Consider the following 26152-nt stretch of genomic DNA (forward strand, 5'->3'; position numbering starts at 1 on the left):
TCATTAAATGTGTCCCCTAAAATACTCTTAGACCCATTACTTGTATATTCTTTCTTGTTGATCACACTAGTTCCTATGGAATAAAATTTCATCCCTATAATTCCCTAGCCTAATCTCTCTCTACATTCTCAGTCCAACAATCTGCTGAAAATTAATATCTGAATAGTCTTTAGTAGTTATAATTATAACCAAAGAGGACCCTATCACCTCTATCCCCAACCTACTCCTCCAATTTTTCTCATTTCTTTTTTTTTAATTTTTCCACTTCTTTTGAGAATGTCACCATCCTTACCAGGATGACAGCCTTAATATTTTCCTTGATTCTTCTTCCTATTCTTCATCATCATGACATCATCATTATCATCATCACTAAAATTTATATTGCACTTGCATTGATTGTCTCAGGTATTGTGCTGAGTACTTTACAATTATTATCTCACTTGATTTGTTATTGATTTAATCAGTTCATGCCCCATATCCAGTCATTTCCTAAGTCTTATTGGTTTTAACTGTCCATTACTTCCATTTGTCTTCTTTACTCCCCTCACTTAGGTACCATTTTAGTCAATGCTTTCATTGCCTCTTATTGACTTACCAGTAGCCTCAGTAGCCTCTCCCACAGAGACTTTGGATGTCGTTACTATCTCTTTAAAAGACTAGATAAATTTGAGCAGTGAAAGTTTACAGAACAACCCTGTAACTATATAGAGACTTTTCACTATCATCTATAAGAAGATTGACTGTGTATTATTCCACATGGAGCCTGTGATGATACTGAAGTTGTGTCATCTTAGAGAGTTATCTCTCTTGGATAGTGTACAGGGATCAGGGAAATATACTTTCTGAAAGAATTGCATTTGCACACTATCTCAAATAAATGTTTTTTATAAACCTTTGGCAACAATCTTGAGAGCTGAATGGTAGGACTATGTTTCAGAAATAAAAAGAATGCAACAAGAGAAGTGATGTTTATGGCTAGAGATGACTTTATGATGGCTCCTTATAGCAAAAATATTATAAATAATTGTCTGTTTATTACTTATTTTACTGTTATGTTTCATAGTGAAAACATTTGATGTTTTAGTAAGTGGAAAACTAGGAGTTTTTGATATATAAACAATTAGTTATAGGAAAAGTATTTTCAGCTTATTAAGAAATATAATTTAACCTATTTTATAGTATTTATATTTTTATTTACTTTATGTTGAATGAACTTGAGAAAGGGTTTAGAATTGTTTTACCAAATAATAAGAGAGAAGTTACAGTTTTAATAATTAATAAGAATATATCCAAACATAACACTGAATTAATTTTAGAGTTTGAGAAAATGAGAACAAATATAAGTCAAAGTAGCAGAATGATGGCTAGCTACCAAATAAAGGCAAAACATGAGTTTGGTTAATCCCAGAGCCCTGCGATAGTTGTATTATTTAAATTATTTCCTTTTTTTTCTCCCTATTTCCCATTTTTCTTTCTTTGTGATGTCTCTTCCTTATGGTTTTCAATATAATATAACTTAATCATTGATTTGACCTTGTTATTTCCCTGCTCATGAATCTTCAGTGACTCCCTATTTTCTCTAGAATATAATAAAAACTCTTAAGCTTGGCAGCTAAAATATTTTATAATCTAGATCCAGCCTAGCTTATTAGACTTATTGTATGAGAGATCCCATCATGGCTCAGTGTTCTAGCCAAATTAGCCTAACTGCTATTCCAAAAACTTGAATTTCTATCTCCTTTTCTCTATTCTTTTACACATGCTATCTCTTGTGAGATTAATTCCTTCCTCTTCTTCACCTCCTACAACCCTTGGTCTCAGTTTCTTTCAAGGTTTTGTTGATGTGTTACTTTATACAGTAATTTTTCCTAATCTCCTTAATTGTTAATACTGTGATCCTCCTCAAATGATTTCATATAATTTTTTCTTAACACAGATCATTCCTTGTAGAAAATAAACTACTTGGAGGCAGAAATCATTCTCAGTTCCTCTTCTTTGAAACCTAGTAGCTCACAAAGTTTCTTTTTAATTTTTTTATCTTAACAATAAATTTTCACATAAATTTTCTGAAGTTATATGATCTATACTGTCTCTCTCCCTTCTTCTCTCCTACCTCCTGGAGCTGACAAGCTATTCAACCTGGGTTTAAATGTATTATCATGTAAAACATATTTCCCTATAATTCATTTTTGCCAGTGAATTATCTCATAAACCAAAACCCCTCAAAATATACCCAAATAAACAATTGATAAGTCATATGTTTTCCTCTGCATTCCTACTGCAACAGTTCTTTCTCTGGAAGTGGATAACATTCTTTTTCATAAGTCCCGCAGAATTGTCCTCAATCATTGTATTGCTGTGAGCAGCAAAGTCTATTACAATTGATTGTTCCACAATATTATAGTTACTATCTTTAATGTTCTCCTGATTCCGCTTATTTCACTCTGCTTCAGTTAATTTAGAAGTCTTTCTAGCTCTTTCTGAAATCACCCTGTTCATCATTCCTTATAGTACATTAGTATTCCATCATCATCATTATCATCATATACCACGATTTGGCTAATAAAGTTTCCTGTACATAATGGATGTTTATTAAAAGTCTGTTGAATTAATCTGAGTTTTCATTGAAAGATTTAGGAAAATCATTTTAATGGATAGATATGAGGAACCCATAATAAGAATGTTGTTGTTCTTTACAATTGGTTGTTTCTAAATTAAGAATAACACATTTATATCCTATTTTAAATAATTAAAAACAGTTGTTCTCTTAATTGTTTTAAATATCCCTGAATATTCTTTATACTCTTAAATTTCACCGTCTATAGAAGATTTTCTATTCAACTGAAAGGCAATGAAGCCCTGAATTAGAGTAAAAGTGGTATGAATAGGAAGTGAGTGAGACAAGAAGGGAACAGGCTGAGATGGATGATGTGGAAGTAAAATCAGTAAGATCTGGAAGTAAATGGATATGGGTATTGATGACAGTGAAGGAGTAGTTCAGGACATTCATGTCTCATTTAGCATTGATAATTAGAGGACTTGTAAACAAATTTTGTTGTTGCTTCTACCCAGGAATCTTGTATTATCATAAAATTATATATATAAAATAAAAGGAGTCTCACGTATATATGAGACTCCGCTTTGGAATAAAACCTTTAAGACTGCTTTTACTTTAAGATCAATTAAAATATCAATTACCATATGGAAAATGTTGTATTTTTCTATAAATTTTAATCAGTGGTATGACTTTGAAGATAATTTGTAAAAATTATCTGAAAATCTGCCATTTTCTAAATCATAATTTTATCAAGAATGCTTAAAAATATCATAAACATTTAAAAGCATAAGTTTATAAGCATGTATGACAGTTCATACAATGTTTCTATTAACATTTCATTTGTTTTAATAATATTGTAACATAACTTTTATCTGTTTCCTATTTTTCCTAGTTTTAGATTATTCAAATGGGTCTGTTTAGATACCATCACACAATCACTACACAAAGTATGTATTTTTTCACATTTATTATTCCTTTAATTTTGATGATTTTTTTAAAAATTTCTAACTACTTTATCATCTGACTACACACTGATATCTTGATTCTGAGGAAAGATTCTCAGTATAAATAACCAGTTGTAATACTCAGGGCTTCTTCACACCTTGCTACCCTTAAGGCTATTCTAGCTATGAGGTTGTTAGTAAGCATTGATTTTGTGGCAGAGAGGGAATATGTATAACTATGTTGTTGACATGACTGATTCCAGGTTAGAATAGCTCCACAGTTTAGAAAAAAATGCTCCATTTCATTGAAAAATAAATGGGAATGTATATTTTCTTGTAATTGGGTTTGTTTTACTCTTGTTCTACTTGCAGTGCTCTCTGTAGGGAAAGCTCTGTTGTGTTTGTATAGTCAAGTCTAATAGTTGTGAAAACAAATTATTCTTAGGGTATAAAAGGCCTACTGTATGCTTAGTTCAGACTCATTCTTACTACCATATTCCTTCACAGGAAGTTGTTTCTGAATACAGCTTCTTATGACTTCAACCCAAAACTAACAGAGTTTTGGAAACACCATGAAATACACACTGGTCTTAAAATCCCTGTCTCTGATGGATGGCCATTGCATGCAGTCTTCCTACCAAGACAACTGTATTATTAAAAATCTATGTAAATTTTCAGTATCCCAATAATTTTCTTCTTCTTTTCCCCCAGTTTTCCATACATCTCAGTCTACCTTATGTCTTGGGTCTTTCTCCTTGCCTGAATCAAGTTTTTAGCTCTATTATCTCTACCTCTTGGATGCTCCGATATGTTTCTTCTTCTACACTAAGACTCAGATAGCAACCCCTCTAACATATATATTAACCTTCCTCTTTGCACCAGTTTTTAGATATCAAAATTCCTCTAGCTATGAGTTAAGAGATATGAGAGCTATGCTTTCTCCATTTCTGCTATATAGGTTATAACATTTTGTTTGGAAAAAGACAACTTTTCCACCAAGAAAATCCAGGCTGTCCTTGGAATGTTACTGCCTCTACTCTAAAATAGAGGCTAAGATTTGAGGCTCAGAGAGCTGGTTATTTTAGACAATGAGTTTAGAGTAATCTAATTTAATAAAACTCCTTCAAGAACTTACTCATTACACCACATATGAAACTTTACCTCTTTTGATGAAGTTAAGACTACACATACTGCATGGAAGCAGTCACTCTCCCTATCCCTTGCCTTGAAGTGTCCTAATCATCAAAAACAAACAAACCTGTTTCATCTTGTTCATGAATAGCATGACACCACCAAGGATGTGTTGACCTAGATTCATGATAAAAGGCACCAGCTTGTTGCCTTCTTTAGCTGTGATTTAATACCTGTGGTCAATAGCTTCTGTCCTTAGCTTCAGGTCTTTTTGATGCCTGCCCGGCTGATTGAGATGACCATCCACACACTGGATGTATATACATTTGACATCTTCTGTCCCTCATAAACTCATGATGCTTATTCTAAAAGGAAAAAAAAATCCTATTTAAAATTGTATATTCACTGTCACTGATTTCTGCCAATGGTAATTGAAGGCACAATAGAGGATGTTTCTCTTTGAGTTCCTCTCAGCAAAAGGCTTATGATGTGACTGGAGAATGAGAAAGTATATATATAAGAGAATTCATAAAGTCATGGAAGCTGCAGAGGACTGTCATGAACCAAAGACCTTATGAACAGAGGGATACCAGGATGGAATGGAGATGGGATGTCTTTGGAGGGTGAGCTGCTTCATTCTCTCCCTCTTTCTCTGAGCCAGCCAGGTTGGTAGTGAGGGAGATGAAACTTGAAATTCCTTCTAATAGCATGGGATTAAAAAGAGACCTTCAAAATCTCCAAATTAAACCTGAACTTCAGTCATGTGCTTCATTCTGTATATGGTTCTAGATTTCCTGAGCTTTTGCCTAATGGCTGGCTTTATTCAATGTATGAGTTGAACTTGAGTTCTGAGCTTTGGTCCTTGTGGTAAGTATCCTGCCCTTGAATTCAGGGAATTGCCTACACACATTTTGATTCTTGCCAAAGGAGTGGCAGTAGAGCCTAAATAAAATTGTAGATTCCCTACAATTCCTGTGTTTGGAGAAATCTAAATTGTAAAGGATTTCTGATGTTTAAGATAGCTGCAATTTCTCCAGATTGCATCTTCATGGCAGATATTTTATCAGACTGTTACCGACAGTTTGAAGCCTCAAATTTTAGGCAGAGTATTGACAAACTGGAGCATATTCCAAGGAAGATATCACTACTAGGTGTATATTCTAAAGATATTAAAGGAAGAAGGAAATGTCCTATATAGATGACTATATTTATAGAAGCTCTCTATAGTAGCAAAGAGCTGGAAACTAAGAGGATGCTTATCAATTAGACAATGGAAGAACAAATTATGTTACATAAATATGATTTATTGAATATCATCATTCTGTGAGTAATTAAGTAATGGCTTCAGATAGTCAATTAATGATATAAAGTGTGATGATGAACATGAAGAACAATCTATACTATAACAGAAATATTTTAAATATGAATTATCTTTCTTCAATTTAATTTTATTTCTCCTCAATTACATGTAAGTAGAGTTTACAACATTTTTCAAAGAATATTGAATCTTAAATTCTCTCCTCCATCCCTCCCTCCCATGGCCCCAAAACTCCAAATCTTATTGATATGTTAAGCAATCTCATACAGATTTTATATGTATAATCTTATAAAACATTTTCCTATATTTTTCCTATAACTTATTTTTCTTTCTATAATTAAGAAACTGAAGTAGAAAAAAACTTATGAGAAAATGAAGTTTGTTTTGGTCTGGATTTATTTTTCTTTGTGGGTTACAAGGTATTATATTAAGAGAGGGTTGTATAAAAGTCAATATTAATGAGAAAAGCTAGCATGGCACCCCCTGATGTAGAGCCCTCTGGTCTGCTCTCTGAGCGCCACAGGTATTCCCTGAGGATACCTTGGAGTAGATAGACCCAGTTCAGCAATGCTTCCTGCTCTTTTGCCCCAGGACAGCCAATATGTGTGTTTGGAGGGAGTTTTGCTGCTTCTTGAGATAAGGGTGGCTACCTCTTTTGGGAGTTTTTGGGGCCATGCTTTGGGCATCCTGCAGGAGCTGGCATATGGGAAGAGGGCTGCAGAGGAGCCTGTATGATAACCTTTGCCAAAGGAGCACTCCTGGGCCTCACCAATGTCCCACTGGAATGAACTCTGTAAGTCATGAGGGACTGAAGGTTCTAACTTCCAGAAGCTGCCTTTCCCCAGCAGATTTCACCTACAGCATGCCAAAAGGATGGAAGATCACCTGCAGGAAACAACCCCCCAAAGTTAGGTGGGACTACTGCCTGCCCCCATGGTTCTGACATGCACAAGCCCAAGCAGGACAGACACTACTGTCTGCAGGGCCTGTGGATCCTCCTCTAAAGCCCCCTAAATCCTCCTCTCTCCCCAGTCTACAGAATGGAGAGGAGAGGTAGTGGCAGAAGGCAGGAGCTGGCTCTAGGCTGCTTCCCTTTCTTCTCCACCAATTTCCAAGATGTTTGTCTAGTGTGGTGGTCACCTCCAGAAGCCACATGCTGCTCAGAGGACAAGAGTTGGTTTCTAACAAAGTCCCTGGAGAGCAGGGGACTGGATTTGATGCCAGCTGACCCATTTGTACCTTGTACCTGCCTGGACCACATGTCAGCCAGCTTCCCATGCCCCCTGGTGGCAGCAGTGGGAGTCAGACAGGGCCCCACTCTGACACTGCTGTCTCCAGTTCCGTTGATATCTCCTGGCCAACAGAGGAGGTTGGTTTCAGGCCAACAGAGGAGGCTGATTCCTTGACAACAGAAGAAGAGGATTCCTTTTTCCTCCTTACAGATTGCTTAGATGGGAACTTTCTTGTGGAAAACGTTATTTCCTCGTACTTTTTATCTCGGTATATGCGGCTTTTTTTGACGAGGTAAAGGAGTACTAAGTCACAAAAAAGAGTCCCGGCGCTCAACAAGGCTATGCATGAGCCCACGTTGATGAGCGCGGGGATGATACTGAACTTTCCAGCCCTGCCAGTCACCAGCACGTCAAATCGGATCCCATAGACCTTCATCAGCTTGCGGAACTCTACCCCATTGGCATCTTGATAATACCTAGCGAATCTGAAGTTGTATCCACCGGCAACGGTCTTTGCATTGTCCAGACGGTGGAAGGAGTAATGGAGCTTGCAGACAGGGGGAGAAAAGTCCAGATTGCAGTCCCACTCCATCTGGATCCCTATCACCCCACCCTCCAAGGCCATTTCCCGGAAATCATGCCCAGTATATTTGACCAGATTACCCACCCGGAAGATTGGGCAGTATGGACTCTTAGGACCAAAGTGGCAGGATTTCAGATAGGATTTGCTTTTGGTTTCTCGCAAATTGGTCTTGGTAAAGTTGAATTTGGAGAAGCGGATGTTATTCTTGATGTAGATGGTAAAGTTTTCAACATTTTCCAAAACTATCTTCTTGGAATGGAATGAGTTCTCCACTGGGCACCAGGCAAAGATCTCACATGTGCCACTGCCGTTGCCGCCCGTTATCAGACAGTTGCCAGTCTTCACTCCATTCCCACTAATAACAGGTTCTCCTTGAGGGCAATTGCTGTCCTGGGAGCACAGAGCATTTGGGAATTTGGGGCTCTCAGCACAGGTAGTTTGCTGCTGTTTTGGAGTCAGGATTAGGTTGGTGATTATGAAGAAAACATTTTCTCCCTGGGAGGGAATGACGTAGTCAATTGAGTCCCAGATCTCATTCAGAAACTCTGAATTTTTGGTGGAGGTGGTGCCTTTGACCTTGCTAACAACAGAACTCTCAACTGTACTGTCTACGGTCTGGTAGCCTTTCTCTGCCAGGAACACCCACCCCAGCAGATAAGACAGAATGGCTAACTGTATCAGCCGGTGAAGGAATCCCAACTTGCTGTTATTGGTGAGGAGGTACTTTTTTGTCCTGTAATACAACATGCTGAAGCACAGGGTCCTGCAATCCGCCTGGCTCATCCTCTCCTACCCAAGTCACAAGGGAAGGAAGAGCAGGAATGTAGGCAGGGCTGTAGTCCTTGTGGTACAAATACTGTGGAAGAGGCAAAATGGCTCTGGGTTCCCCTCACAATGCTCTGGATCCTGTTAGCTCAGGTCCCCTGATCTGGGGAATAGTGGAGCGAACTGAACTCGGTGGAGCAACTACCTCTGTTCTTGAAGGTATTAATAAATAAGAACTATAACAGTGAAGGAACCGCCAAAATGAAATCTGAAGCCAAGGATGAAGAAGAGAGTCTGCAGATTGCTTACCAAAGGCTGAGTGGATGCAGCAACATGTATAGCTTCTCTTTTTGTTGAAGAACGGGCAAATGTCAGAGTATCAGTTAGGACAGCTACGAAGGAGACCAAAGCTAAAATCATGTGTTCATCTAAAGACAGTTGGCACAGTTCTACAAGAAAGACTTCACGTGCAGTAGTGAGAACCCAATGTCCTTGATATTCCAAGTCTCCAGCCTTTCGTGCTCCAATATTGATACACTGCATTACTAAGCCTGCATCTTCCACCAGTCAGTTCAGAAACAAAAGTTCAACTGACTGTTCTGACAACAGTAGTTGCCATGGGATTTTACCAATTCACAAGTTTGGCACAAGGGACTTCACCATTTCTTCTCCTAGAAAGGCTAATCACACACAAACAATGAAGAAGGATCCCTTAGGGATGACAGTTCCTGATGGTGTATCAGAAGGCAAAAAGAAGGAAGATCCCCTTGATGCTGCTCTGACCACCCAAGCAAATCTCAAGACCAGGAATCTCTCTGACTCAATTAGTGTCCAAGTTGAACCTGGACAAACCATATGTATGTGTAGGCAAGGAGTACCAATGTAAAGGGTGGCAAAATATGAAAGTGTACCCTTCTCAGGCTTGCAGAATATCCTTCCCTTAGCACCAGAATGAAGATCCTCCCTGAAGGACTACTCAAGGACTACTCCCAGTCTTTCCTACCACAAGGTTCACCCCACTCTTATTCTCCATGGAATATCACTTGTATATTCCCAAGAACATGTCCCATATGGTAGACATTTTGTGCCCTTGATAGCAATAAGACATGTCACAGGGTTTTAAAACCAATGAAGATTTCAAAAAGTGACTTAAGTTACTGGCAGACTACTCCACCACTCTTGGGATAAGATATCTTCCTCTGCTCACTGTGCTTAAACATTTCTTGACATCTCCAAAACAAAGCAAAACAAAACTTTATCAGTTCTTTTTCTCTGGAAGCAGATGGCATTATTTTTTTTAATCATGAGTCCTTTGACATACATCTGGATAATTGTATTGCTAAGAATAAGTGCTCTATACTGTTGTTCTTTATACAATATTCCTGTCACTGTGTGCAATGTGCTGCTTATTTTACTCTGCTTCAGTTTGTGTAAGTCTTTCCAGGTTTTTCTGAGCTCCTCCTGCTTGTCATTTCTTATAGCACAATAATAGTCAATTACAATTATATACTATAACTTACTCAGTCATTCTCCAATTGATTGGTATCCCCTAAATTTCCAATTCTTTATCTCCCCCAAAAGAATTTTAAATATTTTTGTACGCAGAAGTATTTCCCCCAATTCCTTTTTATGTCTTTGAGATACAAAACTAGTAAAGAGATTGCTGAATCAAAGGGTATATACTACTTTTTAGCCCTTTAGGCATAGGTCCAAATTGCTCTCCAGATTGATTGAATCAGTGCACAGCACAATTCCTTTAATGGTGCATTCCTCTTTCAACTTTCCCATATCCCTTCCAAGGATTGTCATTTTCCTTTTCTTTCCTAATACCCAATCTCATAAGTGTGCGGTGGTACCACAAAGGCACCTTAATCTGAATCTTTCCAACCAATAATGAACCAGAACATTCTTCCATGTGGCTGTAGAGAACTTTAATTACTTTGGTTGAGAACTAACTGTTAATATCCCCCTACCATTCACCAACTGGCAAATTCTTATACTCCTATAAATTTAACTCATTTCTTTAAGTATTTGAGAAATTAGGCCCTTATCAGAGAGACTTATAAATAAATAACATCATTATCATTACTGTGTGCATTACTCTCCATCCTATTCATCGTTGTTTAGTTTCTGACCTCTTCTTCCTCCAATTTGCCCTCCACTATCAGACTCAGTCCTCTTTTCTTATCCTCCTCTCCTACATGTGTGGTGATTTACCCCATTCTATTTTCCCTTCCCCTCCTCCTAATACATTTCTATTTCTCATATCTTATTTTTATTTTTTATACCATCTCCTCATATTCAACTGACACACTTGCCTTTTGTCTATGTATAGACCTTCTAACTGCTCTAATAATGTCACAGTTCTTTGGAGTTACAAGAATCATTTCTCCATGTAGGGATGGATACAGTTTAATCTTATTTAATGTCTTTTGATTTCTTTCTGTTTACCTCTTTGTTATTCTCTTTAGTCTTATATTTGAGAGTTAAATTTTCCACTCAACTTTGGTCTTTTCATCAGGAATATTTGAAACTCCACTATTTCATTGAATATCCATATTCCTTCTAAAGGATTATTCTCAGTTTTGCTAGGTAAGTGTTTCTTGGTTGAAATCCTATGTCCTTTGCCTTTTGGAAAGTCACATTCCAGGCCCTTGATCCCTTAATGTAGAAGCTGCTAAATCTTGTGTTATCTGTGATATTTGAATTATTTATTTGTGAATGTTTACAATATTTTCTCCTTGTCTTGGAGTTCTGACATTTGACTGTAATATTGCTAAGAGTTATGCTTTTGGGATCTTTTTTAGGAGGTAATCAGTGGATTCTTTTCCATTTCAATTTTGCCTTCTGGTACTACAATATGAGGACAGTTTTACTTGATGATTTCTTGAAAAATCTAAGCTCTTTTTTTGATCATGACTTTCAGGTAGTTCAATAATTCTGAGATTTATCTCTCCTGGATTTATTTTCCAGGTTATTTGTTTTTCTCCTGAGAAAGTTCACATTTTCTCCATTTTTTCATTCTCGTGACATCATTTGATTGGTTCTTGATATCAGAGTTATCAAAGTTCCAGTTGTTCAATTCTAATTTTAGGAAATGATTTTATGGAATGAATTTTTATACCACCTTTTCAATTTGTCCCATTCTCCTTTGTGAAAAGTTCTTTTCCTCAGTTAATTTTTATATGTCCTTTTCCATAGGATCAGTTCTATCTTTCAAGAAATTCTTCTCTTTAGTTCATTTTTGTATGCAAAAATGCATATATAATACAAAATAATAATAATACTTATTATATATGTATATATATAATATATGTATATATAATATATATAAATATATATAAATATATATTTCTGCTCTATGAGGAGTTCTTGTCTTCATGGGTTTTTGTGCCTTTTCTAGCAATTGACTCATTCTGTTTTAGTTCATGTATTTCCTTTTTCAAATTGTCTTCAGCCTCTCTTGTTTGCTTTTTGAGTTCCTGACATTCTTGAGTTAATTGACTTTTGAGATCTTCCAAAGTCTATGTCCAATTCACTGGGGCTCCCTCCTCTTCTTCTATTTCATTTGCATTCTTTTTTTTTCCTAGAAAAAAGCTGTCAATTGTCATTTCTTTCCTCTTTTTCTGTTGTTTACTTATATTTTTTTCCTTCTCTGTTTTGCTAGTTTAATCAGATGAATTTAATGAGCTTTGATGAAAGATCTTCCCTCAGCTGGCAATGGAAGTTTGTAGTTACATTCTCTGCAGTCTATGTGGGAGGGGTGTTGGAGTTTCCCTGCCCTCTGTAGACTTCTTGTCTATCCAATTGATGGGATTAAGCCTGGACTGGATTAGTCTGTATTGCTTAGTGTGCCCTGAGGCTAAAACATTTAGAGGGAAAAAAAAGTCAGGGGACAAGATAGAGTGTTTTCCCTAAGGTGTCCAGCAGTAGTTTGTCTTGCTATTTGACCTTGTTTTCTTTCCTCTCAAAGCCTTTTGTTCTCTATCTCAGTGTGGTAATGCCAGAGGGTCTGAAGTTTTGCTCCATCTAAGCCACCATCTTCCAAGCATTTTTGCTGTGTTTCTCTGGCTTTCTCCTCCAGCCACCTTCGCAGTGCCTATATTCAACTCCCCAAGTCCAGCACCAGGAAGGCCCTCTCTCCAAGCCAGTGCAACAGAGATTTCCAGGGCCCCTGGAGACACAGCACAGCCCATGGTGGAGGGGTCATAGGATTCCCCTTCTACACCCTCATACTGAGCAGTTCAAGAATTTAAGCCTTTTTCTTGGTACCTTATAAACTGTCCAGCAGTAGGATCCCCCTGCTCTGTCCTGTTGTTAGATTTGGTCCTCTTTCTTCTTGAAGCATATTATTTTCTATCTAGGTGTGGAAAGGGTGCAGAGGTTTTATGATTTGCTCTGTCTAAACTGCCATCTTCCCAGAATCCCCATCAAGTGGCTCATTCTGTTTTTGAAGGTATTGGTTTCTTTAGTAATTATTTGGTGTCTTTTATCACTCTCTTCTTTTCCCAAAATTTCTCCTACCTCACTTATTTGATTTTTAAAGTCCATTTTGAGATCCTCTTTTAATTCTTTTTGGGCTTAAGAGCAATGCTTATTTTTTTTTTCTTGGAGGCTTTGGATGCAGCAGTAGTTATTATTTTCTTATGAATTTACAGTTTTGTCTTTCCTGTCACCAAAATAATTTTCTGTTATTTCCTTTTTTGATGTTTTTTTCATTTTCCAGATTTTTTTAATTAAAAAAAAACATGAAAGTTGGGCTCTGTAACTGTGATAAAGGGAGCATTATTCAAAACTTGAGATTCTTTGTTCTCCTGCCTTCAGTGCTGGTTCTGGGAATCTGTCTACTTTCAGTTCTTTCAAAGTGGCATATTGTAAGGAGAGGGGTGTTTAATATTTTCTTGAACTATGCTCTTGCCTTTGAGTAACACCAAGCACTCTTTTCCTGCTTGTAACTGTGACAAAGGTCCCCTGTTCACCTGTGGCTACAAGAAGTGGTTTCTGCTAATGCTCCACTCATCCTAAAATCATGCCCCTAGCCTGCAACCAGGTTCTAAGTATGGGCAATGTAACAAGAGTCTTGCACCCAAAGCCAGAAAAGGGACCCTTGTAGTCTCCTTCTGATTATGTGTCTGATTCCCCTTCCCCCACCCTCTGTGACTGAGGTCTCTGGAAGCCTTTGTTGCTCTTCACCTGCACCCAAGACCTAGTTCACTAGATCTCTGGTGCCAGACTTCTAAGTTGTTTTGGGCTGAAAAATTACTTTTTCTTTTTTTTTCTTGGTTATATTGCTCCAGAATTCATTTTAAATAATTATATTATAGTTTCTGGAGGGTAGTTTGGTAGAAATAAGAAAAGTCAGTGTTTCTTCTCTGCCATTTTGGATCTTAACCTCCTTAATTATCTTTTTTTTTTTAAAGCCTTAACTTCTGTGTATTGGGCTCCTAGGTGGAAGAGTGGTAAGGGTGGACAATGGGGGTCAAGTGACTTGCCCAGGGTCATGCAGCTGGGAAATGTCTGAGGCTGGATTTGAACCTAGGACCTCCTGTCTCTAGGCCTGACTCTTAATCCACTGAGCTACCCAGCTGAACCCCCCACCCCTTTAATTATCTTAAAAGCTTTAGGAACTCTGATGAAAGAAATATTCCTAGAGACACCAAGATGTTGTATAATTTGACAATAATCACACAGTATCTACACAATTTAGGTTTGGACTTAAGTCTTCCTGACTCTAATGCTATTGCCTTCTGTATCCACATCACACTAATTTATAAACGCTCATTTTTGTAAAAAAGGTGAAAAAATGATACATCCACAAAAATATTCATTAGTGCAAATCAGATCTTTAGACTTGTATACATTCGCAGCTATAGGGATATGTTTTAAATCTATCTGTCTATCTATCTATATCTATCTATCTATCTATCTATCTATCTATCTATCTATCTATCTGTCTATTTCAATGATCCAAACAGTTCAGAATGTTTTTATATGATTTTTAAAAATTATTCTATATCTACTCCACAACCTACCCTCCCTTTCCCCAATTTCCTTAGGGAGACCTTTCTTGGCATTAAAACAAACAAAATATTTTTTAACCAGGAACCTTTACTGAAAACTTCTACTTCTCTTTCTTTACCCTTCAAATTTCTTAGAAGTAAGCAATATCATAAAGTGACTAGTTTCCCTTATTAATATATCTCATCCACATTGACCTTAGCAACTTCAAACTTGCTGGGAATATGCTTGAACATAGTCAATCCAGCAATGTGATGCTGAACAGCTGCACTAAGATGACTAGCCTGATTCAATTGTTGGATTTTTTGTTTTCCTCTTTCCGAATCTCTTTCTGGCTTGTATGTAGAAAGGAACTGATTTCATTATTTAAGCCAACATCCAGAGAGATTATTAAAATTCTTTTAGCCCCACTTTTCAAGAAACAAAAGGATTTTTAAAAGATAGGTATTAATCTGTTTAATTTCATCAAATAAAAAAATATTTATTCTAATAAGACTCACATTGTGGCATGTGTAACATCCCCCCCCCCCAATGATAAGAATGTCAAAGAAAGGTCCTGAGGTGACAAAATGATAAGGAAATTCAGTTATCTCACAGAAGGGATTCATAATGTCAGAGAAGTTATTGATGAAAGATTCTTTTTCTTTGGACCAATCGGACAAATCTCAATTACTTGTAACTTGAGGGATAGATACATCATACAGTTTTAATTTAGCCTGAATGGGATGCCTCATGTATGACAAATATATGTACACACAAGAAGATGATGGTTGTTGGATTATATCAAGTGATTGCTAAACCAGCATATGTCCTGTAAACCAATTTGTAGGATATTAGGCAATCTGAGGAACAACTAGGACCATTCTGTGTCCATAAAAACAAGGGGATGGATTAGATAAACTTTAATTCTAATTCTAAATCTCTTTTGCTATATTTGGGTAGTCTCAGATGTCTAGATCAGAGCAATTGGTAAGTCAAAAATTGGAACCACCCTGAAGGAATCTAAGAATTTGCATTCCTTCTGACTCAGGAGTTAAAATTCACCTCGGCCCTGAATTCTGTTCAGCTCAGGTCCTGCTAATTATAGTTAAATTCCTGTGAATAGGAAGTTTTTCATTCTTTGTACTTATATCCTCAGTGCCTAGCACATAATAGGTATTTATTAAATGTTTGTTGATTGATTGATTCTCCTCCCACAAGCCTTGTCTGTTATGAATGGTCATAGGGACTATTTTGGTTGTCTGTCTTCCAGAATATTTCTCAATAGCTGTATTTGAGCAGCCTAGCCAGAGGCTATTTTCCTTTAGTGCCCTCTCCTCACCTAGGTGTCACTCTGCATAGAAAGATCACTCTCTATGATTGGGTGGGTGGCAAACTAGTTTAGCTTTTTTGCTGAGTGAATGATTATATTTTTGAAAGCAATTTGCTCTCCCTTTGGATTTGGGCAATCTCTGAGTAAGCTTTGTCCTTAAATATTCATAATTACTTCATTATAACTAAAATGTGCAAAGAAATATAAAATATAGAACAGCATATTGCCTAAAATAAAACTGATTTAGAATAAAATGGAAATAAGTTATAGCAGGTCTGTAAAACTTGGACACACTAGGAAATGAAAATGTCTTCTTGGCTGACTTGCCACATCTAATTAGGCATTTTCATGAAAATATTTTATCTCATAGTTTTTCCACAGTGCTATCATATATAATTGCTCATAGTCTTTAAAATCCTAGTATTATCCTGTCATTTTATATTTACTAAATATGTATGTATTGAATATATACAGATTTGTGTATCTATAATCTATATCCTATAAGTATGCAATTCTTATTTCCTTTGTCATTGTCTGAAATATAATTTTAGATATCATATAAATCATGATTTTATATATAATAGCATTTATAATTTATGTATACTGTGTTTATTCATATTTGTTTTATTTCCAATTAGTCAAAAATTTACTCATGAATTTTATGAATTTTTTTCATAAATCATGTAACATATGAATCTTATGTATGTGTGTACATATGCACATACACATATGTGTTGTCTCCTTTTATTTTTTCTCTGATAGTTTTATTAGTATGTGAAGAACATCTGCACATCTACATTTATTGCACTCTGGGGCAGCTGGATTACTCACTGATAAGATGATAGTGCTTAAAAGAAGTGCATAAATCAACCTGATTCTTACCCAGTATAACCTTTTAGCAAAGAATAACCCGTTAGCCTCCCAGGATGATTACTAGCCCCAGTTTATACTCATTTTTTTTTATACTTTTAGGTCAATCCAAAAAGCTTCAAATGAGTTCATTGGAGAGAATTTACATCAACACCATTTTTTGGGTTACTTTCTCTGGAATTAAACCAAACCTCTTTACTTAGGTTTGGTAACCGTCAGAAGAGCTTCAGTTTGCAGACCTCACACAAAGTGATTACACAAGTTAGACACATACATCAATCCTCTTTTCCACAATCATCCAAATCTGTTGGTTGTGTTTTGTCACTTTGCTAAGTGCTGCCTTCAAGCCCCAGTTTTAAATTGCAAAGCTCCCAATTTATCACTGCTAATGTTTGTATGTGCTCTGGGGTTTCTGCTTAAGAGTCTTCTGGCAATGTATGACCAAGCTCTCACATTTAACTTGTATTAAAATTGGCTGAGAAGTTGGTCAAATCTCCTAATGCAAAAAGTGCTTGAATTAAAGAAGCCTGAATTTCTTGAGGAAGATGGTCAATTTCTATTGGTTATTGAAACTATTTGCCAACAGGAATTCAGTTTTCCTTCTTTTCTCCACTTTTCCTTAAACTGATGTATTGTTTGATTCTTTTTAGACTACAGCTATTAAAAAAAACGATTGAGCTATACAATTGTATTATATTTTATTCAGGGACTTAAGGGAACAAAGAGTTTCTTGCATCGTTTAGGCAAGCATAGATGATGAGCAAATCTTGCACAGCTGTGTAGACACACCCAGACCATGCTATAGATTTGCCTGGGATCAATATAGACATTTTTCAACTTCTTTGGGAGGGAACTAGTCTACTTCCTCTAGGACAGTGGCAATGTTATCAAGTTCTCTTAGCTTTATGTGTTTGTCTTCAACTCTTCCCCAGATATCATAAGTTATTTCAAGATCAAAGAATCATTGATTTAGAGTTAGAAGGAACTTGACTCATTTGGAAACTGAGGATTAGAGAAAATCAATCCCCTATCCAATATTACGTATTAAGTGGAAGAACTGGGATTTTAACCTGGTTTCTCTGACTCCAGGCATCTCATTCTTTCAACTAGGTCTTTGAAGAGGATTATACCCTCACTACTAATTTCTGAAACATTGGCATCCCTTGCAATTTATCTGTCCACCACCTCAAATAGGAAAATGAACTAAGCTAGTTTTATAAAAGAGAACCTATGGCTATGAATCTCTCATTACTTAGATCCACTTAATTTATTAATCAAGTAAATTAAGAGTTTAGGACTGAAGTATAATTAGGGTAGGTTGGTTTGACTAATTTAAGGTGCCTGAAATCTTGCAGTTTCACTCTGGGAAAATGTCATAACATGGTCAGTAAGGTAACTGAAATTTATTTAAATCTTATCAATTCTTACATTTTTGTCCAGTTTGTTGGTACCATATAGGCACTGCCTCAAGGATTATTGGGACTCTACTTGGAGAAGAACAATTTTGCGGAGGAGAGAAAAAAAGATTAATCTTTATTACGTAGGATATTTGGAAGATAAAAACATTGAAGATTCCTCAGGGCATTCATCTGGGATTCTTTTTTGGAGAATTAGTGATGCCTAGTGTTTAGAGGGCATACATTGAAGCTAGAAGACATGAGTTCAAGACCTACTTCTTCCATGCATTGTCACTTAAGTTCTAAATGCCATAGTCAAATCTCTAATTTTGTAAATTACTGAGAAGTTACTGACATGTATCTCTGGTTATCTATCATCATATTAAAAATCACACAAAGAAAAAAAGTATGAAATTTTAATCCTCAATTTTAAGGTCATCTGTATATAGTTACATATACAAGGAAGAGAAAGTCTTCTTAGAAAAAAAATCTTCAAAGGATAAAAACAGAAACAATAATTATACTTTGTTTTCTTGCTAGCCACAGTGGAAGGCATAAACCAGTCCCCAAATTAAAACCTCCATGGAGAGAAAAAATCATTTTAGTTTTGCTTTATTCCTTTTTGGAGAAATCAACTTCTTGCCGCAGTATTAGAGGACATGACCCTCTAAATGAATCTCATTGAACTAACAAAAGAACAGAGAGGTAGAAATTCTTCTGAGAGGAATAAATAGGAGTCTTGTCCACCAACAAATTGCACTTGATTCAAATCAGAGGCCAGAAAGGAAAAGTGGATGTTATAAAGGGGGTCATAATCACAAAATCTCAGAACTAAAAGAGCCTTCAGTGACCATTCGGTCCAATGCATGTCTTAACAGGGGTGATACTGTTGACAAAAGGATGTGCAGTTTTGTCTTTAAATGGGCTATTAAGGGGAGACTTATTACCTCTCAAGAATGCCTCTTCCATATTTATCAGTTCTAATTATTGAGATATTTTTCCATTTAATAAACCTAAAACTTCTTCTTTGTAATGTCTACACAAAAGTATTTTAAAGTATTGAAACAGTTATCAGCTCTATGTATACAGGATTTAATTTGATCCTTCAAATAGTCCTGTTGTGCAGAGAGGTATTACAGATATCACTATTCATAGATGAGGAACTTGAAACTCAGTGAAGTTAAGTGATTTATTCATGGCTGTCACACGGAGAATAAATATCATAGGAAAATAAATATAAGAAAGTTTTAAGGACAGATCTTCCTGATGCCAAACCCAGTTTAAATAGCTATTGTTTTACATTTAGGTTTTTTAAAAAATAGTTTGAACATCTTATTTTTAAAAAAATCAACTCTGTACTCTTACGACAACGACTAATATGGAAGTGTGTTGTACATGACAATAAAAATCCAGTTGATGGAGATATGACTAATTTTCTATTCACCTGAAAACTTACAGTAGGTTGTCAGTTCAACATAAGTCAATGGGGTAACATAAAGTCACTCCCCAAGACAAAGATAATCTTAGATTTCATTGAGATGTATAAGACCTAGTAATGAACAAGAGAAAATCCTATCATAACTCTTCCCTGATTATTACTGAATATAGTACAGCATTGTACTGTGTACAGTTCTGGGCATAACATTTTAAGAAGAGTATAAGTTTGAGAATTCCAGGATGGGAAGGAAATTTGACATCATTCTATATGAGAATCAGTTGAAGGAATTAGAAGTGTTTAGTCTGGAGAAGAGAAGATTCAGGCATGAAAGAAATACTTTATCATGTATTTAAAAGACTTGCTTGCAAGTGAGAGATTTAACTTGTATATTTTAGAAGAGATTCTAAAACATGTTAAATTAGACAATCAAGAGTCTCTTTTTGTGACTGTGATCAATGAATATATACATAACAAGGACTATGTTTGTGTGCTTGACTGGCTGGTGATGGTCTATATAATGATTTTCTATCTATCTATCTATCTATCTATCTATCTATCTATCTATCCCTGAGGATAACTAAAATAGGAAAATTAGAGAATAATTTCTCTTTTAAAAGACCTTTTCTGATATTGTGGGGCTTTATTTTTTTTACAGAATTAAAAACAAATTATTGCTGGCTTTCTTTACACCAGTCATTTCCTCTTTATCCACTTCCTCCTTTCTTGTTAATGCATCCTTTTTTAAAGAAACAAAGTCATTTGAAAGGACTAATAGACCCCATAAAAGTAATAGCATATATTCCTTTCTACTTGGAGTATAGAGGTATATGCATTTCCTTAAAGGTTGTCACGGAAATAATTTATTTTAATTTGTCATTCTGATTGCTCTGTAGTATTATCATTTAAATCATTGTGTTTGTTGCCCTCCTGGTTCTACTTAATTCATGCTACTTCTCTTCACATTTGTCTTTGGAAATTCCCATAAATTCTTCATTTTTGTCTTTTCACACAGTGAAATAATGTTTCATTATATGCCCATGAACAGTATATTCAACCTTTCTCAAAATAATTTAAACCCATTGTTTTTCCTTGTTATCTTTTCATTTTTTTAAGCTCTGGATCATCTCATAAGCCCCTGAAAAATAGGAGGATATAATTTCCAAAAAATCTTAAATAGAATACTAGCAAAAAGACTCCAGCAAGTGATCAAGAGGGTTATTCATTGTGATTGGGCGGGATTTATACCAGGAGTGCAAAGATGGTTATATACCAGGAAAACTATTCACATAATTAATCATGTCAACAAGCAAACCAACAAAAATCAAGTGATTATCTCAATAGATGCAGAAAAAGCCATTGACAAAATACGACACCCATTCCTACTGAAAACACTAGAGAGTATAGGAATAGAAGGGCCTTTCCTAAAAATAATAAACAGTATATATCTAAAAACATCAGTAAGCATCATCTGCAATGGGGATAAATTAGAAGCCTTCCCAATACGATCAGGAGTGAAACAAGGATGTCCATTATCACCTCTATTATTTAACATTGAACTAGAAACACTAGCAGTAGCAATTAGAGAAGAAAAAGAAACTGAAGGTATTGACATGAGCAATGAGGAGAACAAGCTATCCCTCTTTGCAGATGATATGATGGTCTACATAAAGAATCCCAGAGAAGCAACTAAAAAGCTAGTGGAAATTAGCAAAGTTGTAGGATACAAAATAAATGCACATAAATCATCAGCATTTCTATATATTTCCAGAACATCCCAGCATCGAGTTAGAAAGAGAAATGCCATTTAAAATCACCCTAGACAAAATAAAATACTTAGGAATCTATCAAAACAAACAGAGGAATTATACGAACACAACTACAAAACACTTTCCAAACAATTAAAACTAGATCTAAACAATTGTAAAAACATTAATTGCTCATGTGTAGGACAAGCTAACATAATAAAAATGACCATTCTACCCAAATTAATTTATTTATTTAGTGACATACCTATCAAACTACGAAAACACTTTTTACTGAATTAGAAAGAACTATAACAAAGTTCATTTTGAAGAACAAAAGATCAAAAATATCAATGGAAATAATGAAAAAAAAACCTGAAGAAAAGTGACCTAGCAGTACCAGATCTTAAACTGTACTATATAAAGTAGTGGTTATCAAAACAATATGGTACTGGCTAAGAGACAGAAGGGAAGAACAATGAAATAGACTTGGGGTAAGTGACCTAAGCAAGAGAGTGTATGATAAACCTAAAGATCCCAGCTTTGGGCAAATTATAAAACAGTATGGGAGAGATTGGGTCTGGATCAACATCTCATACCCTATACCAAGATAAATTCAGAATGGGTGAAGGACTTGAAAATAAAGAAGAAAACTATAAATAAATTAGGTGAAACACAGAATAATGTACTTGTCAGATCTTTGGGAAAGGAATGACTTTAAAATCATGCAAGAGTTAGAAAAAAATAACAAAATGTAAAATAAATCATTTTGATTACATTTAATTAAAAAGGTTTTGTACAAGCAAAACCAATGCAACCAAAATTAGAAGGGAATCAACAAATCGGGAAAAAATCCTTATAACCAAAGAACTCTGACAAAGGCCTAATTACTCAAATATATAAGGGGCTAAACCAATTGTACAAAAAAATCAAGCCCATCCCCAATTGATAAATGGGCAAGGGACATGAACAGGCAATTTTCAGATAAAGAAATCAAAACTTTCAATAAACATGTGTAAAAAATGTTCTAAATCTCTTGTAATTAGAGAAATGAAAATCAAAACAACTCTAAGGTATCACCTCACACCTAGCAGAGTAGCTAAAATGACAATTAAGGAAAGTAATGAATGTTGGAGGGGATGTGGCAAAATTCGGACTTTAATGCATTGCTGGTGGAGTTGTGAATTGATCCAACCATTCTGAATGGCAATTTGGAATTATGCCCAAAGGGTTTTAAAAGACTATCTACCTTCTGACCCAGCCATACCACTGCTGGTTTTGTACCTAAAGAGATCATAAGGAAAAAGACTTGTACAAAAATATTTTTGTACCACTTTTTGTGGTGGCAAAAAATTGGAAAATGGAGGGATGCCCTTCAATAGGGGAATGGCTGAGCAAATTGTGGTATCTCTTGGTGATGGAATACTATTGCGTTCAAAGGAATAACAAGCTGGAGGAATTCCATGTGAACTAGAACAACCTCCAGGAACTGATGCAGAGTGAAAGGAACAGAACCAGGAAAACCATATACACAGAGCCTGATACACTGTGCTACAATCCAATGTAAGGGACTTCTCTACTAGCAGCAATGCAATGATCCAGGACTACTATGAGGGGCTTATGAGAAAAAATGCCATCCACATTCAGAGGAAGAACTCTGGGAGTGGAAACACTGAAGAAAAACAACTGCTTTATCATATGGGTTGATGGAGAAATGATTGGGGATATTGACTCTAAAGATCACCCTAGTGCAAATATGGATAGTATGGAAAAATCAATAGTATATAAAACCCAGTGAAATTAGGGATTGGCTATGGGAAAGGGGTGGAGAGAAGGGGAGGGAAAGAACATGAATCTTGTAACCATGAAAAAATATCCTAAATTTATTAATTAAATAAAATTTTCAAATACAAAAAATTAATTTCCACAATATGTACTCCTTTGAACATTTTGTTTTATATCTTCCTTTCTCTCAGTTCCTGCCTCATGATACCACAAATGGTCATCCAGTAATGGGATCACTCAATCAGGGCTTTTAAATAGTTCCTTTCATAATATCTCAGTACCTAACATAGTACTTGGTACATAGTAAGTGCTTAATACATGCTTGTTAATGAATTAATAACTTCAAATCAATTTCTAGAATGCATGGAACTGGCCATAACCTCACCAACATTATATAGTGTGTCTGTTATCCTCTATTTCTGGCAATAGTACTTTCAAGTCATAATGATCTTTGTTAATTCGATGAGCATGACATAAAACTGCAGACTTTGTTCTGGTTTGAATTTTTCTTATTAATGATTTTGAACTCTGCTTCATATGATTGTTTAGTAAATTGGTATTCTGTTTGTGCATACCCTTTGATCATTTATCTTTTGGGGAGAATAACTCTTGGTCTTATATTTCTTATATTTCTGTCAATTTTCTACATAACATAGGAGTAAGGCTTTTATTGGAGATAGTTAATGTATAGTTTCCCCACTCAGTGTCTCTTTTTATTCTAGTTATTTTGCTTTCTATAAATACAAGGGTTTTTAAAAATAACATTGCATACCAACACATCATTATATTTATTTTTAGGAGCATGACTCTCTTTTGTGTAAGAATTCTGCCATATTCTTAGCTATTGCTGCCCTTCAGGTTCTGCATTTTTCCTCCTTTTATAGTATATGATACTGGTATCTGTTCTAAGATGGTGGTAATTTCTACTGAGCTGCCTGTGGACCTCTTTGAAAAGGAATATCATTTCAAGTCTCTAGCATAATAGTGAAAATGAACTCATTTTCTTTTCTCTTTCATTTTCTTTAATAACAGTGTCTAAGAGTTTGTGAGCAGTAGGTACTAGAGAAATGCATTCTGAAACTCAAAATATATGAAAAAAAAAGAAAAAAAAGAAAAGGAGGTATTTGAGATATGCTTGACTTAATGAAATCTCTTGAATGGGACCTGGACCAATACTTCATTTGCCAATTGACTTTATTCTTTATTCCACTTTATCACAAAATTAGCCCTTTCTGTGTATTGAAGAAATTTTTCTATACAAAAATCTCAGTTAGCTCTCTGTATCTTGACTGATAACAGGATTATAAAATTAAAGCCTCTAGCGTGGCCATTAATAGGTCAGACTTTTGAGTCAACCAATATAGGAGAGTTTGGCAAATATTGTCTTAACCTTTTCAAACCTGATGTTGAAACATCACCTGATGTTGAGTAGAAAATATAATGCAATAGCCAGTGTCTAGTGAATTTCTATTGAGTTGATGAATATGCTGAAGCAAAAGGACAAACTGAATAAAATGGGTTGGTAAACATTTGAATAAATAAATAAAGGCCTTCATATAATCAGACAATTGTCACTATTTGTTCTTTTGGCTAAAATGGTAAATTACTGGTGTAATGTCTCTCACTAGCACCCTATGTTGTTGGATGAGAAAAAAAAATCTTTTTCAAGCATTTCCCCATTAGTTCTGAAATGTGCATGTCCTTCAATGGAAAATGAAATCATATGATGCTTAATTAATTTCATGTAAATAAAAACTACTTGATATCCAACCATTTCTTTCTTTTGCCAGTATCTTTTGCCTGACTTGCCCTAAGTAAAACACAATCCAAAGACTATTTAACTTACTTTAAACCATTTGCAGTGTATTTTGTTTGTTACTTTGCCTTACTCCTAATTATTCACCATGAGGATTATGCAAGTCTTCTCTGTTTTTCCTTTCTCCTGCCAATGCCAAGATTTAGTTTTCCCTGTTTATTTGCTTCTGCCATTGTTTAAAGATGCTAAGTAAAAATTAATCAACTTTGCTAATAACTCTGAAAGAAGTTTGACAAGAAGAAGTTTAAATTGCTATTTTTAATGAGACTCTTTGACTATCTGTAGATTTAGTTTCTTTCTGGGTAGCTAGGTGGCACAGTGGGAAGAGTGTCAGGACTATAGTCAGGGAGACCTGCATTCAAATTCTGTCTCAGAAATCTGTGTGACCATGGGCACGTCATTTAACTCTGTTTGCCTCAGTTTCCTCATCTGTGAAATGAACTGGAGAAGGAAATGGCAAACCACACCAGTATCTTTGCCAAGAAAACCCCAAATGGTGTCATGGAGAGTTGGACACAACTAAACAATGACCATCACTTCTGCCATATAGTACCAAAAATACTGGTTCTGCAGTTCTAGGGCCTCTATTCAGATATAACCATTGATGCTTACTACCTGTATGACCTTGGCCAAATCACTTGGCTTCCCTTGGTTTCTTTTTCCTAATGTGTGTACAATTTGGAGATTGAACTAGATGGCTTCTGAAGTCTTTACAGTTCTAGATCTATAATAATAAAAAGATGGTTAAATTCTACTCTGATGACTCTTGACCATGGTCTTCCAAATGTTTCATCAGTAGATCACAAGCTCTGGAAGTTTCTACCAACCTGGAGAGAATTCATTTTTTAGCTCTAGAAATAGAATGACTCTCTATTTCCCTACCCTTCACCCAATAGTTAAGTTGAAACAATGTCATCATCCAAACATGAGTCCAGTTAGTTACTTTTAAAATTATCTGCTAACTTGCAGAAAGGATAAAATCTGTAATAGTAAAGATTATAGCCAAACATTGGATTTCAAATCATTTCAGATATTGATATGTGCCAATTGGCAAAATAAGAATAATGCCCACCCAGAAATTGGAAACATACATCCAAATTTTAGAAACCTCATGTGATACCAGGTATAATTCCTACTGACCAAGTATGTGAACTGAAATTATATCAGCTAAATATTCAAGATCCACATGATGTCCCCCAAAACACTTGTTCTCCTTGGCAAAAGGAGAACTTCTGTAAAAAGTG

General features: G+C 35.6%; 1 protein-coding gene and 1 pseudogene across 1 annotated transcript; one reads left to right on the forward strand and one right to left on the reverse strand.

The window, feature by feature from the left end:
• Positions 1-7252: 7252 nt before the first annotated feature.
• On the reverse strand, positions 7253-8548 carry LOC123249836 (P2X purinoceptor 5-like). The gene has a single exon (XM_044678946.1). The coding sequence runs from the start codon at positions 8546-8548 to the stop codon at positions 7253-7255; it is 1296 nt and encodes a 431-aa protein (XP_044534881.1).
• A 243-nt stretch (positions 8549-8791) lies between these two features.
• On the forward strand, positions 8792-9653 carry LOC123249837 (annotated as a pseudogene).
• Positions 9654-26152: the final 16499 nt, after the last annotated feature.

This window comes from Gracilinanus agilis, chromosome 5 (assembly GCF_016433145.1).
Source record: "Gracilinanus agilis isolate LMUSP501 chromosome 5, AgileGrace, whole genome shotgun sequence".
In the NCBI taxonomy this organism is placed as follows: Eukaryota; Metazoa; Chordata; class Mammalia; order Didelphimorphia; family Didelphidae; genus Gracilinanus; species Gracilinanus agilis.

What these genes read in the sequence shown, in the direction of transcription:
- LOC123249836 (XM_044678946.1), bottom strand. Translation starts at nt 8,548, where the DNA reads ATGAGCCAGGCGGATTGCAGGACCCTGTGCTTCAGCATGTTGTATTAC.